Genomic DNA, 15,261 nt, shown 5'->3' with positions numbered 1-15,261 from the left:
TTGGTCTTTCATAGTACAAGTGTTGACTCCTGTAATACGGTATTTAAAAGGAAAGAACTACCCAAAGAATGAGAGAAACTATTTAAATCACATATCTGGATAAAGGTCTAGTATTCAGAATACACAAAGCTTTCTTATAACTCAAGAAAAAAAAGATAAAAGATCAAAAAGTACATAAAAAGATGTTTGTGAACCAATAACCAAATAAATGTAGATTCAAACAAAATGAATAAACTCAGCTTCAACAAAACTCTTCTATTCTCGGTGAGGAGACACAGAAGATCCTCAGCTTTCAAAAGAGAACTGTATTATGGGTCAGCAAAATCAAGAGAGGAGGGCCCCGTCTCACTGGTGGGGGCCTATCACTCCCATGCAGTAAAGCTCTAGAGGTAGGACAGTGCCATGTTCATTTGTGTTTATTTTCTGAGCCTAGTATTGGCTGTCCCAACAGACGCTGGCTTACTAAATTATGTGTTAAGTATCTACTCTTCTTTTATTCTTTTCTTCCCCATTCTCTACTCCCACATTCCGTCTCCCCAATCAGAATTCCGAAAGGAAACAACCTCAGCTTTGAGTTGATTAGATAACACAAGAAAGTGTTTTCCATACTTGATCTCACTGTTAAACATACCACTCAACATCTACAGAATCTCTTCTCCAGGGAAGGATAGACTCTGCATGTCTAACAACCATTCTCAGTGATTAGTACAACCTGGCGAGTTTTGAAAACACTGTGTAAAAGGAAAATAAATTTAATCTCAATTGGAGCTAGTTTATCCAAAGAGAATTCCAGTTGCTAAAAATGTATGAGAGAGGGGCGCTTGGGTGATACAATCAGTTAAGTGTCCAACTCTTGGTTCCAGCTCAGGACATGATCTCACAGTCGTGAGATGGGTCGTGAGACTGAGCCCTACATCGGGCTCTGGGCCCAGCACAGAGTCTGCTTGAGATTCTCTCTCTCCTTCTCTCTCTGCCCCTCCTGCTTGTGTGCTTTCTCTCTCTCAACTAAATGAATAAATCTTTAGGAAAAAAAAAGTATGGGATAGGAACTTCTGAATAGCAAATCCTCACTGCTCTGTGACCATGGATGAGTTACTTAAACTTGCTAAATCTTAGCTTCTTCACTTATAAAAATAAGGATATTTTCATTTTTGTCCTGACAAAAATAAGATTATGAGAATAAAATTGTATACACTGGCATTTATTAAATATTTTTTATATTTCAAACTTTAAAAGTTTCCTTTTTTACTCTAAGGAATTATTGTTAGAGTCAACAAAGATTGAAATCTTTCTCTGGAAAAAAAAATTACAAAACTCTTGATTAAAATAGATGTTAATATGACACTGCCATTATGAAAAGAGGAATTCTCAGACCTTTTAGAGTTTTATTATTTCACACCAAATTTGTTAATAGCAAACATTATTTAGAAGTTATATCATCTGATTCTTTCATTTTATTTTGCAACCAAATTAATATTCATTTAAACTGATTCTTCTCTTTGCTCTCTTACAAGGCAACACCATGAAGAGAACCTCAAACATTCCACCTATAGAATGGAACTACTTTAAAAGTCTTTCCAAAACAATAAAACAATGCTACATATAACAGTATTTTTTCATATAGTGGCCAATTAATATTAATGATAAATGTGAAACTATAACCCAAGTCTCAATATTTGGGTTAGAATATAGAGAATCCTCTCCAGCTAATCATGAGAAACTGAAACTTTTTTTTTTTTTTTAAGATTTTATTTATTTATTTGACAGAGATAGAGACAGCCAGCGAGAGAGGGAACACAGGCAGGGGGAGTGGGAGAGGAAGAAGCAGGCTCATAGCAGAGGAGCCTGATGTGGGGCTCGAACTCAGAATGCCGGGATCACGCCCTGAGCCGAAGGCAGACGCTTAACGACTGTGCCACCCAGGTGCCCCGAGAAACTGAAACTTCTACCAAAACTCACCCACCACTGACCTTTTCACAGTTCGACTATATAGGAAGGCTGACATGATAGTGCAACGTAATTTACTCTTGAATCCTTACCATTAACTCTAATCATGTAAGAGATGAGTTATCTGATTCACGAAACGAAAGATTTGTAGTAGCATCTTTGTGTTTCAGAGAGAGCTACTGACACTAACAGCAAAAGTAGGACTGTTGATTTCTTCCTTCTCTTAGTGTCTGAATTGTTCATAATTATCATGCACTTTCTAGAATTGAGGGCTTAGCTCCTGTGGTTACTCAGGGAAAATACCTTAGTATCTGAATGACTGACCTTGCCAGCTATATGAGATGCTCAACAGGTATTTGAAGAATAGAGTAATAAATATAGCATAAATAAGCCTTGGTTCTCCTACAGCTCAATTATCACATATGAACACTCACAAAATCCAAATTTGAAATACACACACACACACACACACACACATACACACACACAAATTAAAGAAGCAAATAGTTTTCTTAAATTATTTCTTATACCACCGCGCAAAGTATTACCAGTCCTGGGGATTTTTAGCTATCTGGTAAACATAAGAGAGAATCATGTGAGTTCAGAAAGAACATTACTTTGGCTTATATAATTTATATATTTCTACGCAGTCTATGATTTCTAGAAAAGGTAGAGAAAAAGAACAACAGGGGCGCCTGGGTGGCACAGCGGTTAAGCGTCTGCCTTCAGCTCAGGGCGTGATCCCGGCGTTATGGGATCGAGTCACATCAAGCTCCTCCGCTATGAGCCTGTTTCTTCCTCTCCCACTCCCCCTGCCTGTGTTCCCTCTCTCGCTGGCTGTCTCTATCTCTGTCAAAAGAAATAAATAAAATCTTTAAAAAAAAAAAAAGAAAAAGAACAACAGAAGAAGTAATACTTACACACAAAGGTCTCTACATGAGTGCACAAGTCACCACACTTAGGACACCTCAGCTGGTTTCCACCTTTTCCTGAATTTCCAGAGCCTGATTTTTTACTGCTTCCCTCACTTGCTGATTTCTAATGTAAGTAGGAGAAAAAGAGAGTCAATTATTACTTTCAGGCAACCATTTTATATGTTACTTAAATATAAGCAAGATAGGTTGTAATTAATCTTATAATTTTAATGATTTCTAGAATGGAATTATTAGTATATCTCTATCATAGATATCAAAAGATCTATTTACCAGAAAAATAAAATCAGTTCTAGTAAACACATATGTTTATCTGTATTCCTTCTTCACAAAGTATGACCCAGCACGTATAATAAACAGCTTTCTTTCCATGACTCAATTAACACTAGGAAAAAAAAGTTACTACAGGTAAAATACATTTCAGTGAAACTGAATCAGGAGCTACTATCTTGATAAGTAGTGACTCGTAACGTCCTTGAATCTAACTTTCCTCATCTCTAAAATGCGGATAATTTTACCTACTTTAGAGAATCACTATTAGGATTAAGTGTGAATAGGAAAGCACCTAGCATTTTGTCCTGCATACAACAGTAACTCAAGTATTAGTGAAATTCACACAATAAAGAAAATTGATAATAATTCACTAACTCAATATAATCACTGATCATCTACTTGCTAACTACAGAGTAGTCCAACATTAAGTCATAGAGATACTAAAAATTTTTAGGTAGAGAATGAAGTGGGGTTTATACTATCATGAATTGTTAAGAGTTGTGTGAAAGCAGGAAATGGTGGCTATTCCTAATTCAATCCTACAGAGTGCTGGCTCCATAGGTTATTTAATGTAGCTCCTTTATTACTTTGGAGTGTTAGAAATTTTAACTACTGCTAAGTGCAATGCTTATAAAACTATATATGGTTGAAACTAAAACACAAAATAAAATTATATAAAATTCTTCATATCATTTTATATATTTCACATTTCCTACAGAAAACATAAATAGACAGAATAGGGAATACTATTGTTACATTTAATGTTTGAAGGAAGGAACTCAAATATGTACATAGATGCCAATAGAGTTAAATACCTTATTTCCATCTCCAGAGCCATCTTTACTTATCCCATCTTTTGATGCAAAGTATGCTGGTGTTTCTGTAAAGGTTCTAAAGGGAGCTCTTCGTAGAATCTGAGTTTCAAAGGTCCCGAGCCTTCCTAAAACGGGTATGTGAATGCGACCACAAGAGATACCTGGAAATATAATGAAATTTATTAGTCTACACATCAAATATTAACATGCCTTCAACAAATTTCCTGAAAACAAAAATTCCTTATGTATAAAGGAGGTTGAAAAGGCTATAGTTTTTGCAGCAGTAATAACAAAACTTTGGTAGAGAAAACAGTGACACCATCAGAGGCAAAGCACCCTTAAAAACAGGGCTGCCTCACCTGTAGGGGAGAAAGGCCATTTACACCCTATATTCTTATTCTTCTTACAGTATTTTTACCAATGAAAATAAGCAATTGACATAAACACTTATCTGTCTCTTTGACTACCAAGGGGTAATATCTGCAATAATGAAAACAAACTTCAAATGTTCTTTAAAAAGTTACTCACATTCATTAACTACATGTTTTAATGAAATATTTCAATCCTATAAAAAAAAAACCCTTAATACAGTAAATATTTGTAATCACTATCCTGCTTTCAACATTTTAACCTTTTACCATATTTGAAGTTAAAATTGTTAAAAAGGGTATAGATTAATCACTGACTTCTGTGGCAAACTGCTTCTGTAAAGGACCAGGATAGTAAATATTTTCAGCCTTCTAGGCCATGTAGTCTCAGTTCTAACTACTCTGTAACATGAAAACAAACAATATGTAAGCAAATGGGTGTGGCCAGTTTTGGTCCATGGGATCACTGTTGGCCGACCCCATATAAATACAAAATAAACCCCTAAATAAATTATAGTCAGTGGCAAAGAGTCACACTGCATACTGTAAGGCAGCATTCCCCAAGCTGATCTTTAACAGACTGTTTCCTACACAAGAAAATCGAATGGTCTTAGGTTAAACAAAATTCCAGACTTCAGTACTGAGTACTGTAGGGCTACTCACAACCCTGCATAAGCTAATTTACATTAATGAATCTTAATGAATCGCCAAAGAAGTTTCTCAGCAGTGTATCAGAGCACTGTTGGCAGGTAATAACAGAAAGGGGGGAAAGGGGTTCAAGTTTTAAGTAAATTTAAGAAAGTGATTTTATCTCCCTCATTTTATTCCCTGCAAAATTCTCAACTCAGGCTTTACATTTTTATTTCTGTCTGTCAGGTCTTTTAAGAGATCACGCACATATGTACATATTGTATCCAAACGCAAAAACGGGCTTAAAATTACGTCCTTCGTCCTTTGAGGGGAGCCTGGGTGGCTCAGCTGGTTTAATGTCTGACTCTCTATTTCAGCTGAGGTCATGATTTCAGGGTTGTGAGATCAAGCCCTGCCTTGGGCTCTGCGCTGGGCACGGAGTCTAAGATTTTCTTTCTCTCCCTCTCCCTTCTGCCCCTCCCCACCCCTTCTCCCTCTCTAAAAATAAATAAATAAAATAACGTCCTCCAAACAACTGAAAAGCAACTGCTTATACAACTGACTTTATTAACTCCAATTTTCCAACACATTTGTGTACACTGTTGGAACTAGTTTCTTTAGCTATTTACTGCCCTAGGCCATCTCCAGTTCCACAAAATACAAAAATAAAACCATCAAACTTATCAGGAAAGATATATATAAACTTTCTCATCTCTATATAAATTCACAAACACTAAAAAAGGATTAATGTTTATGATACCCTAGTCCCTAATCCACAGACTGGAAAATTTTGCTTTACACTATTAAACTTGAATATTAATATTTAAAAAAATAAACTACATTTGATGTTTTTCTTCTAAGTGATGTTTTCAAAAGACATTTCAAATTTTCTCAAGTGTAACGTTTCCTTTTTTTTTTTTTTGCAGTAAATGATAGCCATTACTCTCATTAGGATGAGATTAAACATAGTTCATGAATTGACTGTGTCAATCTAAAAAGCAAATCTAGAAAAAGTAATGGTGGAAAGGATCGATGAAATCAATAATACAGAAAGTTAATGGACATTAAGGATGGGTGATGGGTATTTGGGTGTCCCTTGTCCTATTTTGTGTGTGTTTAAAAACATCCATAAATTATGGAATACTACTCACCACCAAAAAAAAAAAATTAAATCTTGCCATTTGCAACAAGGGGATAGAACTAGAGGGTATTATGCTAAGCGAAATTAGTCAATCGGAGAAAGACAGTTATCATATGATCTCACTCATACATGGAATTTAAGAAACAAAACAGGATCATAGGGGAAGAGAGGAAAAAATAAAACAAGATGAAACCAGAGAGGGAGAAAAAACATAAGAGACCCTTTTATCAGAGGAAACAAACTGAGGGTTGCTGGAGGGGAAGGAGGTGGGGGAATGGGGTAACTGGGTGACTAACATTAGGAAGGACATGCGATGTAATAAACACTGGGTATTACATAAGACTGTTGAATCACTGACCTCTACCTCTGAAACCAATAATACGTTATATGTTAATTAACTGAATTTAAATTTTTAAAAAATGGAAAAAGAAAACATCCATAAATTAGTATGAATGGTAGCATAATAATTATTATAATCTATTTAACAAATGTAACTTTTTAATTGAACCATTACAATGTATCCACAAAGAAAACTACAATTACAACAGGCCTTACTGAGACTCTTTGTACTTGGATGTTTAGAATAAAATTTAACCCTGGGACACCTGGGTAGCTCAGTTGGTTAAGCATCTGCCTTCGGCTCAAGTCATGATCCTAGGGGCATGGGATCAAGTCCTGCATCAGGCTCCTTGCTCACCAGGGAGCCTGCTTCTCCCTCTGCCTGCTGCTCCCCCCTGCTTGTGCACTCTCTCTCTGACAAATAAATAAAATCTTAAAAAAAAGAATAAAACTTAACTCTAAAATATCAGTGTATTATATACCATTTATGATAAAATGTATCTTTCAAAATAGTGTTTATCAATTTACAATATCTAACATAAGAAAAGCTGAAAGGAAATTATCTTCAGGAATTTAAGAGAAATAAAAACTATGAACATGATCCTTTTCTGAATAGAAAAAAAAAATTAGTCCTTCACCTTAAATAACTCACCAAGTAACATATGAAACCACTGCAACCATAAAGTTACCACAGAAAATACTACCTGAAAAACATGTTCATGTCATTTAAACTTCTAAATTTAAGAATTTCTTTGCTAGGGATGCCTGAGTGGCTCAGTGAGTTAAGTGTCTGCCTTCTGCTCAGGTCATGATCTCGGGGTCCTGGGATAGGGCTAGCCCTGATGCAGTTTTAACATACTATAATCTATGGGCTGCACCAACAAGATGCCATAAAAGCTAAACCAGTGGTTCTCAAACTTGAGCATGCACCAGAATAACCTGGAGAGCTTGCTGAAATAAAACAGAGTGCAAGGAATATTCCCTGGTTCTGACTCAGAAGGTCTGAGGTGGGACCCAAGAACATATTTCTAACAAAATGCCAGGTTAATACTGATGATGTTGGTCTGGGCATCACACTTTTATTTATTTATTTAATGATTTGTTTATTTAAGAGAGAGAGGGAGAGAGAGAGAAAGCAGCGTGGGCACCAGCAGGGGGAGGTGCAGAGGGAGAGACAGAGACAGAATCTCAATCAAACTCCCTACTGAGCTTGGACCCTGCGAGGGGTTCAATCTACAATCCTGAGATCATGACCTGAGCCAAAACAGAAGAGTTCGACGCTCAACCAGCTGTGTCACCCAGCCACCCCTGGGAACCATCAAATTTTTTTTTTAAAGATTTTATATATTTGAGAGAGAGATAGAGAGAACAAGCAGGGGGGAGCTGCAGGCAGAGGGAGAAGCAGGCTCCCTGGTGAGCAAGGAGCCTGATGGGGGACTCGATCCTAGGCCCCTGGGATCATGACCTGAGTCGAAGGCAGTCACCCAACCGACAGAGCCATCCCGGCAGCCCAGGGAATCACACTTTTTAAACCACTGTACTGAACAGTTTAAATGATTAGTCACTCACCAATCTTACAAAATCTTCACAGAAATCACTGTAGTCTTCTTTTTTTTTTTTTAAAGATTTTATTTATTCATTTGACAGAGATAGAGACAGCCAGCAAGAGAGGGAACACAAGCAAGGGGAGTGGGAGAGGAAGAAGCAGGCTCATAGCGGAGGAGCCTGATGTGGGACTCGATCCCATAATGCTGGGATCACGCCCTGAGCCGAAGGCAGACACTTAACCGCTGTGCCACCCAGGTGCCCCAGAAATCACTGTAGTCTTCGAATCAGGAATTTTAAACCTTTTTTGTGCCATGAACTCCTTTGGGTGTCTGGTGAAGCCTATGGATGGACACTTTCTCAAAATATGTTTTTAAATGTACAGAATAAAATACATAACAAAGGAAACCAATTTGAAGTAGTTATCAAAATATTTTTTAAATATGCTTTTTGCCAACATCATACTCAATGGTGAAAAGCTAAGAGCTTCTCCCCTAAGGTCAGGAAGAAGATAAGGATGTCCACTCTCACCACTTTTATTCAACATAGTACTGGAAGTCCTGCCACAGCAATTTGATAACAAAGAAATGAAAGGCATCCAAATTGTTAAAGAAAAAGTAAAACTCTCACTATCTGTAGATGACATGATACTAACTATAGAAAACCCTGAAGACTACACCAAAAAACTAGAACTGATAAAAGAATTAAAAAAGTCACAGGATACAAAAATCAATGTATAGAAATCTGTTGTATCCCCATATGCTAAAAACTGAAGCAGCAGGGGTGCCTGGGTGTTTAATTGGTTAAGCATCTGCCTTCAGCTCGGGTCTTGATCTCAGGGTCCTGGGATGGAGCTCTGCATCAGGGAGCCTGCTTCTCCCTCTCCCACTCCCCCTGCTTGTGCTCTCTCCCCCTCTTTTCTCTCTCTGTCAATTAGATAAATAAAATCTTTGAGAAAAAAAAATGAAGCAGCAGAAAGTGAAATTAAAAAAAAAAAAATCCCATTTACAACTGCACCAAGAACAATGAAATATTTAGGAACAAGGTTAACCAAAACACAGTATGGAAGATCCATACTCTGAAAACTATAAAACACTGATGAAAGAAATTCAAGGCGATGCAAAGAAATGGAAAGACATTCCATGCTCATGGGCTGGAAGAATACTGTGAAAATGTCCACACTACCCAAAGCAATCTACAGATTTAATGCAACCCCTATCAAAATACCAATAGCATTTTCCAAAGAATTAGAACAAACAATCCTAAAATTTATATGGAACCACAAAAGACCTCGAATACTCAAAGCCATCTTAAAAACGAAAAAGAAAACTGGAGGTATCACAATCCCAGACCTTAAGTTATACTACAAAGCTGCAGTAATTAAAACGGTATGGTACTGACATAAGAATAGACACATAGATTAATATAATGGAAAACCCAGAGATAAACCCAAAATTATATGGTCAATTAATCTTCAATAATGCAGGAATGAATACACAATGGGAAAAAGGCAGTCTCCACCAACGGTGTTGGGAAAACTGGACAGCAACATGTGAGAATGAAACTGGACCACTTTCTTTCACCATACACAAAAATAAATTCAAAATGGATCAAAGACCTAAATGTGAGACCTGAAACCATAAAAATTCTTGAAGAGAGCACAAGCAATATTTTCTCTGACATCAGCCATAGCAACATTTCTCTAGATATGTCTCCTGAGGCAAGGGAAATAAAAGCAAAAATAAACTATTGGGACTACATCAAAATAAAAATTTCTGCACAGTGAAGGAAACAATCAACAAAACTAAAAGGCAACCTACTGAATGGGAGAAGATAGTCCCAAATCACATACTGATAAAGGGTTAGTATCCAAAATACAGAAAGAACAGATACAACACAACACCCAAAAAATTAATAATCCAATTAAAAGATGGGCAGAAGACATGAACAGACATTTCTCCAAAGAAGACATCCAGATGGCCAATAGACACGTGAAAAGATGCTCAAAATGAGTCATCATCAGGGAAATCAAATCAAAACTACAATGAGAGATCACCTCACACCTGTCAAAATGGCTAAAATAAAAAACACGAGAAACAACAAGCATTAGCAAGGATGTGGAGAAAAAGGAACCCTCTTACACTATTAGTGGGAATACAAACTGGTACAGCCACTATGGAAAACAGCACACAGTTTCCTCAAAAAATTAAAAATAGAACTACCCTATGATCCAGTACCCACTACTGCTGCATATTTACCCAAAAACATGCAAAGACACATTCAAAGGGATACATGCACCCCTATGTTTATTGCAGCATTTTTTACAATAACCGAACTATGGAAGCAGCCCAAGTGTCCAAAGACAGATGAATGGATAAAGAAGAGGCTGACCTGAGCCAAAGGCTCATGCTTAGCAGACTGAGCCACCCAGGTACCCCCTTAACAGCTTTTTAAATAACTGCCATGATCTCAAAGTAGTGGAAAGTATAAAGAGTACCTTGAGATATGAACAACTGTAATGTGATAAGAAAATATTTGTGACTTTGGTGACAAATTCACAGATACTGCTAATACTACTGTGGGTTGTGGCCTCCACTCAGAATTGAAGGAAATGCTGTATTTCAGTTAGTGATTAGTGAAAATAAAATCAACAGAACTTCTGAATTCTATTCCTGGACACTTTGGAGGCCTGTGAACCTCAGGTGAAGAACCCTTCTAAAAGTCAAAAAGGGAAATATTTCTGTAAAGTATATTTCGAAAGAATAGTTGGCAGCAACAAAAGAAGGCAGTTAAAAGCTAAACCATTTACAAAACTTTTGTCATACAAATAAAACGCTCTGAGTTTTAGAGCAGCTCTTTTTAAAAAGAAATATTAGAAAAAGGTACATTGATTTTAGGGCTATCAAGAACTAGGAGAATAATTTACTCAACTTTTAAATATTTGACTTCCTATATTCAACCTTAAACTAAGGATTCTCTAAAAAACATAAATGATTCAGCTTAAGATAAACTGATCTTTAAATTTTAGAAATAGAATTAATGAAAAATTTTAAATTTGCCTTAAAATTTAAATTGCCTTAAATTTACTATTTTTTGTAATGACAGTATTTAAGTGTATAATTGATGAAATGGCAAATGAATTTAAATGCTTGCTTAACCACCTGGTCTCGAACCTCTAACAAAAATTGGGAAAAAAAACAAAAACAAAAACAACAAATAATGCCAGCAACTTTGTAGATGCTTATTGCTTTTACTAGTTTCAAAATTTCATTTTGTGCCCAAGTTATTGTTTCCTGAACTCTGAATACTTTTTAAAATATATATGTATTTTTGGGGGGCGCCTGGGTGGCTCGGTCGTTAAGCGTCTGCCTTCGGCTCAGAGCATGATCCCGGCGTTATGGGATCGAGCCCCACATCAGGCTCCTCTGCTATGAGCCTGCTTCTTCCTCTCCCACTCCCCCTGCTTGTGTTCCCTCTCTCGCTGGCTGTCTCTATCTCTGTCAAATAAGTAAATAAAATCTTTAAAAAACAATAATAATAAAATAAAATATATATGTATTTTTTTAAAGTTTTGAGAGAGAGAAAATGCGCATATGCTTCGGGAGGGGTGGGCAGAGGGAAAGAGAAAATCTCAAGCAGACTCCCCACTGAGTGGGGAGTCCAATTCGGGCCTTGATATCAGGATGCAGAGATCCTGACCTGAGCCAAAACCAAGAATCAGATGCTCAGCCCAGTCACCCAGGCACCCCTGAATACTTCTGAATAAAGAAAAATAACATCACTCCTATAACAGATTTCCTCAAGTTTAAAAATGTTTGATAGGTTTTCACTAAGACTAGTCTGCTGGTCTGAAAAGGAATATGCCAAGAAAAGAGAAATGTTTATTAAGAAATAGTTTGCAGGGGTGCCTGGATGGCTCATTCGGTTAAGCGGCTCCCTTTGGCTCTGGTCTTGATCTCAGGGTCCTGAGATGGAGCCCTGCTCAGTCGTGCTCCCTACTCAGCGGGAAGTCTGCTTCTCCCTTTCCCTCTGCCCTTCCCCCTTGCTTGTGCTGGGTCTCTCTCTCTCTCTCAAAAATAAAGAAAATCTTAAAAAAAAAAAAAAGAAAGAAAGAGTTTGCAACTGCAGAAATAAAGATGCTCTATCATTTATTCACGTTGCCTTATTTATTTTGTATTGTATTTAAGTAACAAAAGAGAGAGACTTAAAATCTAGCTAAAAAACTGTTAAGGTAGGCACATTACACAACTATCGTGAAAATTATGGACGCCAACATGTTTGAGCATCTTCACATCTTCACTTACACCCTCAGGAGGTGAACCCTTTCACTGAACATGGACAGAAAGTAGCCAAAAATCAAGGTGAGTTACATTGATCCCACAATTCTCATGACGAAATTCAGACCAACTACTGTCATTCAGAAATTTGTAAATGGACGGGGCGCCTGGGTGGCGCAGTTGTTAAGCGTCTGCCTTCGGCTCAGGGCGTGATCTCGGCGTTATGGGATCGAGCCCCACATCAGGCTCTTCTGCTATGAGCCTGTCTTCCTCTCCCACTCCCCCTGCTTGTGTTCCCTCTCTCGCTGGCTGTCTCTATCTCTGTCGAATAAATAAATAAAATCTTTAAAAAAAAAAAAAAGGAAGAAATTTGTAAATGGAATCAAGCATTCCTAAATGCACATATTTAGAAAGCAAACTGACTGCTATATATGCAAAACACATTAAAAATATATACATTTATATATGTACAAAAAATACACAGAGATAGAAAAGTATAAGCAATTTGGGTAGAAAAATATTTAAAATTTCTACTTTACTATAGGTTTCATATTCAAAGAGAACAGTAGGAAAAACACATTAAATTGGAGATACACATCGCCCACCAGGAAAAGAAAACAGATTGATTATCTAGCATGACAATTTACCAAATAATTTTTCAAACTACCATTTAAAATTTTTAAAGTCTGACAAATGGAAATAGAGACTAGCACTATACTTCAGCAGAGCTCTGAAATCTCTACTTTTATTTTTACTTCATTGTATAATTTCATGGCGTTAAGACTATTTTGATTAAATTTTTTGTTTACCTATATCATTGCTAAAATTCTTAACTCTATGTTTATAAGAATAACAAGTTAGCTAAAGTTCAATTCTGATTTTTCTTTCTCTTTTGTCTCTCTTCCTCTTTTCAAGAATCCTAAATAAAAATAACCTTCCTGGAGTTTTTTAAGTCCTTAAAGAAAATACCTCTATGTTGCAGACTAGTTTATACTCAGAGTTTCTACTATGGACAATAAACATTTTATGTTAATGAAGCCTTGAGAAAGTCTTAAATCAATGTGAAAACCATCTGCTGTTTCACTGTCATATAAAAATATTAAATTCTACAATGATATATTTTCAGCTTAATTTACAGCGGAAACGATGGTTCAGTATTTCTGAAAACTTATGACAAACTTAAAATAACAAATAGATGATCATATCTAAAGCCATTAAATTGTGTTGCTTCACCTAATGATACATTTTTAAATCAGTGGTGGCTCTGAAAAGAAAAAAGAATTACCACACCTCCTATAATTCAATTTTATGGCACAACTGACGGGAACAAATTAAGAACTTTGTCAAAGAAGCCTTCCCTGCCCAAAGAGAACACACACATACACTTGACCCACTTGCAGAAATACTATTATTCTTAGTCTGCTTCAGTAAATGTTAAACTTGCAGATGAGGACTTGTTCACCACTCTTTCCCCAGCATGAAAACAGGGTCCAGAAAAAAAAAAAGTAGGTCCCCGCCAAAAGATGTCAAATAAATGAATTTAAATGTCACGTTCAAGCGTTTTCAACCCAAATTCCTGGGAATAAGGACATCTGCTTGTTCAGGTTTAACAATGTCTAGGAACTAAATTCACTCCTTTACTTTTCTGTATCACTTTTCAAATGCTTCTGCCCACATTACTTCATTTTAACCCGCTTTGTGAACTAAACTCGCAAAAGTATACCTTTAGTAAACGGTAAGGGCATTTATAATTAACCTAAAATACAAGGAAAGAGGACTTTTTAAAATGTATCCAAGGATCGTAAGTTGACAAGTCAAAATAAAAATCTGTTCAAAGTGATTATAACAGGATCTAGCCTCTAGTCTGATATTCATAGATTTGGGGAAGAGGAAAATGGTTTCTTTTCCGGAATCTCTTGGCTGGGATGACACTCTTTCAGAGCTCCTGATAAACAGAAAGTAAAGGTAAACAAGCGCCACCCTTAAACTATCTCGGACCGTCAAGTTGGGAAAACCGGCCAACGACTGCCGAGACACTCCAAGAACTTCAAAAACAATTTCTGCGGGAACTTCCCATCACCCCGGCCGCTTCCCTGCTGGCCGCGAGGTTTTGCCGGCGCCGGGAGGATTGTGAGCCCAGCTTCTGTCCCGGTGTAAGCTGCCGCACAATGACAGTGACACGGTGGGTCTCGCGCGGCCTGCGTCCCGGACGGTCGGCTCGGCGCCCCGCGGCCCCAGGGGGACCCCCAACAGTGGCAGCCCCTCACCCGAGCCCTTCCCGGAGCCCCCGACAGGCCCGAAGGGAACCCGGCCGGCCTCCGGAGGAGAAGCCGCCGCCGGGGCGGGTGGCAGTACCCTGCGGACCTCCGAGTAGGGTGTGGGCACACTTTTTAACGAAAGGAGCATTTTGGGTCTCTTTCAGGGATTCTGCTAAGTGGCCACATTCCGGCCCCAAAGTCAAGAGGCCTGAATTCGCGCGGGCGGGGGAGCACAAGGGATTTACTTCAAATTTGAGAGCCAGCTGCCCCAGAGGTTGGCAGAGCCCCATCCCACGCGGAAAGGGAGGGGGTGCCAGACGAAACGCCGCGCGTCCCCTCACACCCTCAGGGTGGGGCAGGCCTCTCGCCCTCCCAGGGATCCCCACCGCAGGCGGTACACTCCCCGGCCACTGGCTCAGGTGAGGGACTACTTCGTTACCTCTCTGCGCGGAGGCGAGCGAAGAGGTGATGAACCGCGCAGCGGCCGCGCCGCAAGTACAAGCGCCGCAGCCGGACATCTCCGCTGGGCCTAGGCCGGGGCTTTGCCCCCTGCTGCCCGCCGGGTCTCAGCGCCCCGACTCCTATTCGCAGGGAGCGCTAACTTGGCTTCGAACCCTCCCGCCGACCGTAGGCTCAGTGCAGAGTTCACCCGCTTGACAGCCAGGCCTTCGCGCTCTTCGTACCCGACTGCCGTCTGTCTACTCAGTAGAGTAGACACTTAACCCCCCTCCCTCCC

At 38.5% G+C, this 15,261-nt stretch overlaps 1 protein-coding gene across 1 annotated transcript in view; it reads right to left on the bottom strand.

Annotated features, from left to right (window-relative positions):
• Positions 1 to 15,261, bottom strand: part of CLPX (caseinolytic mitochondrial matrix peptidase chaperone subunit X) — a 41,525-nt gene extending 26,264 nt beyond the window's left edge. Inside the window, exons 1-3 of the mRNA XM_002914250.4 lie at positions 14,965 to 15,261; positions 3,968 to 4,128; positions 2,868 to 2,985 (exon numbers count right to left, since the gene is read on the bottom strand). Coding sequence (XP_002914296.1) covers positions 2,868 to 2,985; positions 3,968 to 4,128; positions 14,965 to 15,043 — 358 coding nt within the window. The 5' untranslated portion in view covers positions 15,044 to 15,261. The remainder of the gene's footprint in view (positions 1 to 2,867; positions 2,986 to 3,967; positions 4,129 to 14,964) is intronic.

This window comes from Ailuropoda melanoleuca, chromosome 5 (genome assembly GCF_002007445.2).
Source record: "Ailuropoda melanoleuca isolate Jingjing chromosome 5, ASM200744v2, whole genome shotgun sequence".
Taxonomy (NCBI): Eukaryota; Metazoa; Chordata; class Mammalia; order Carnivora; family Ursidae; genus Ailuropoda; species Ailuropoda melanoleuca.
The sequence above is the reverse complement of the archived record's forward strand: the minus strand, read 5'-3'. Positions and strand labels throughout refer to the sequence as shown.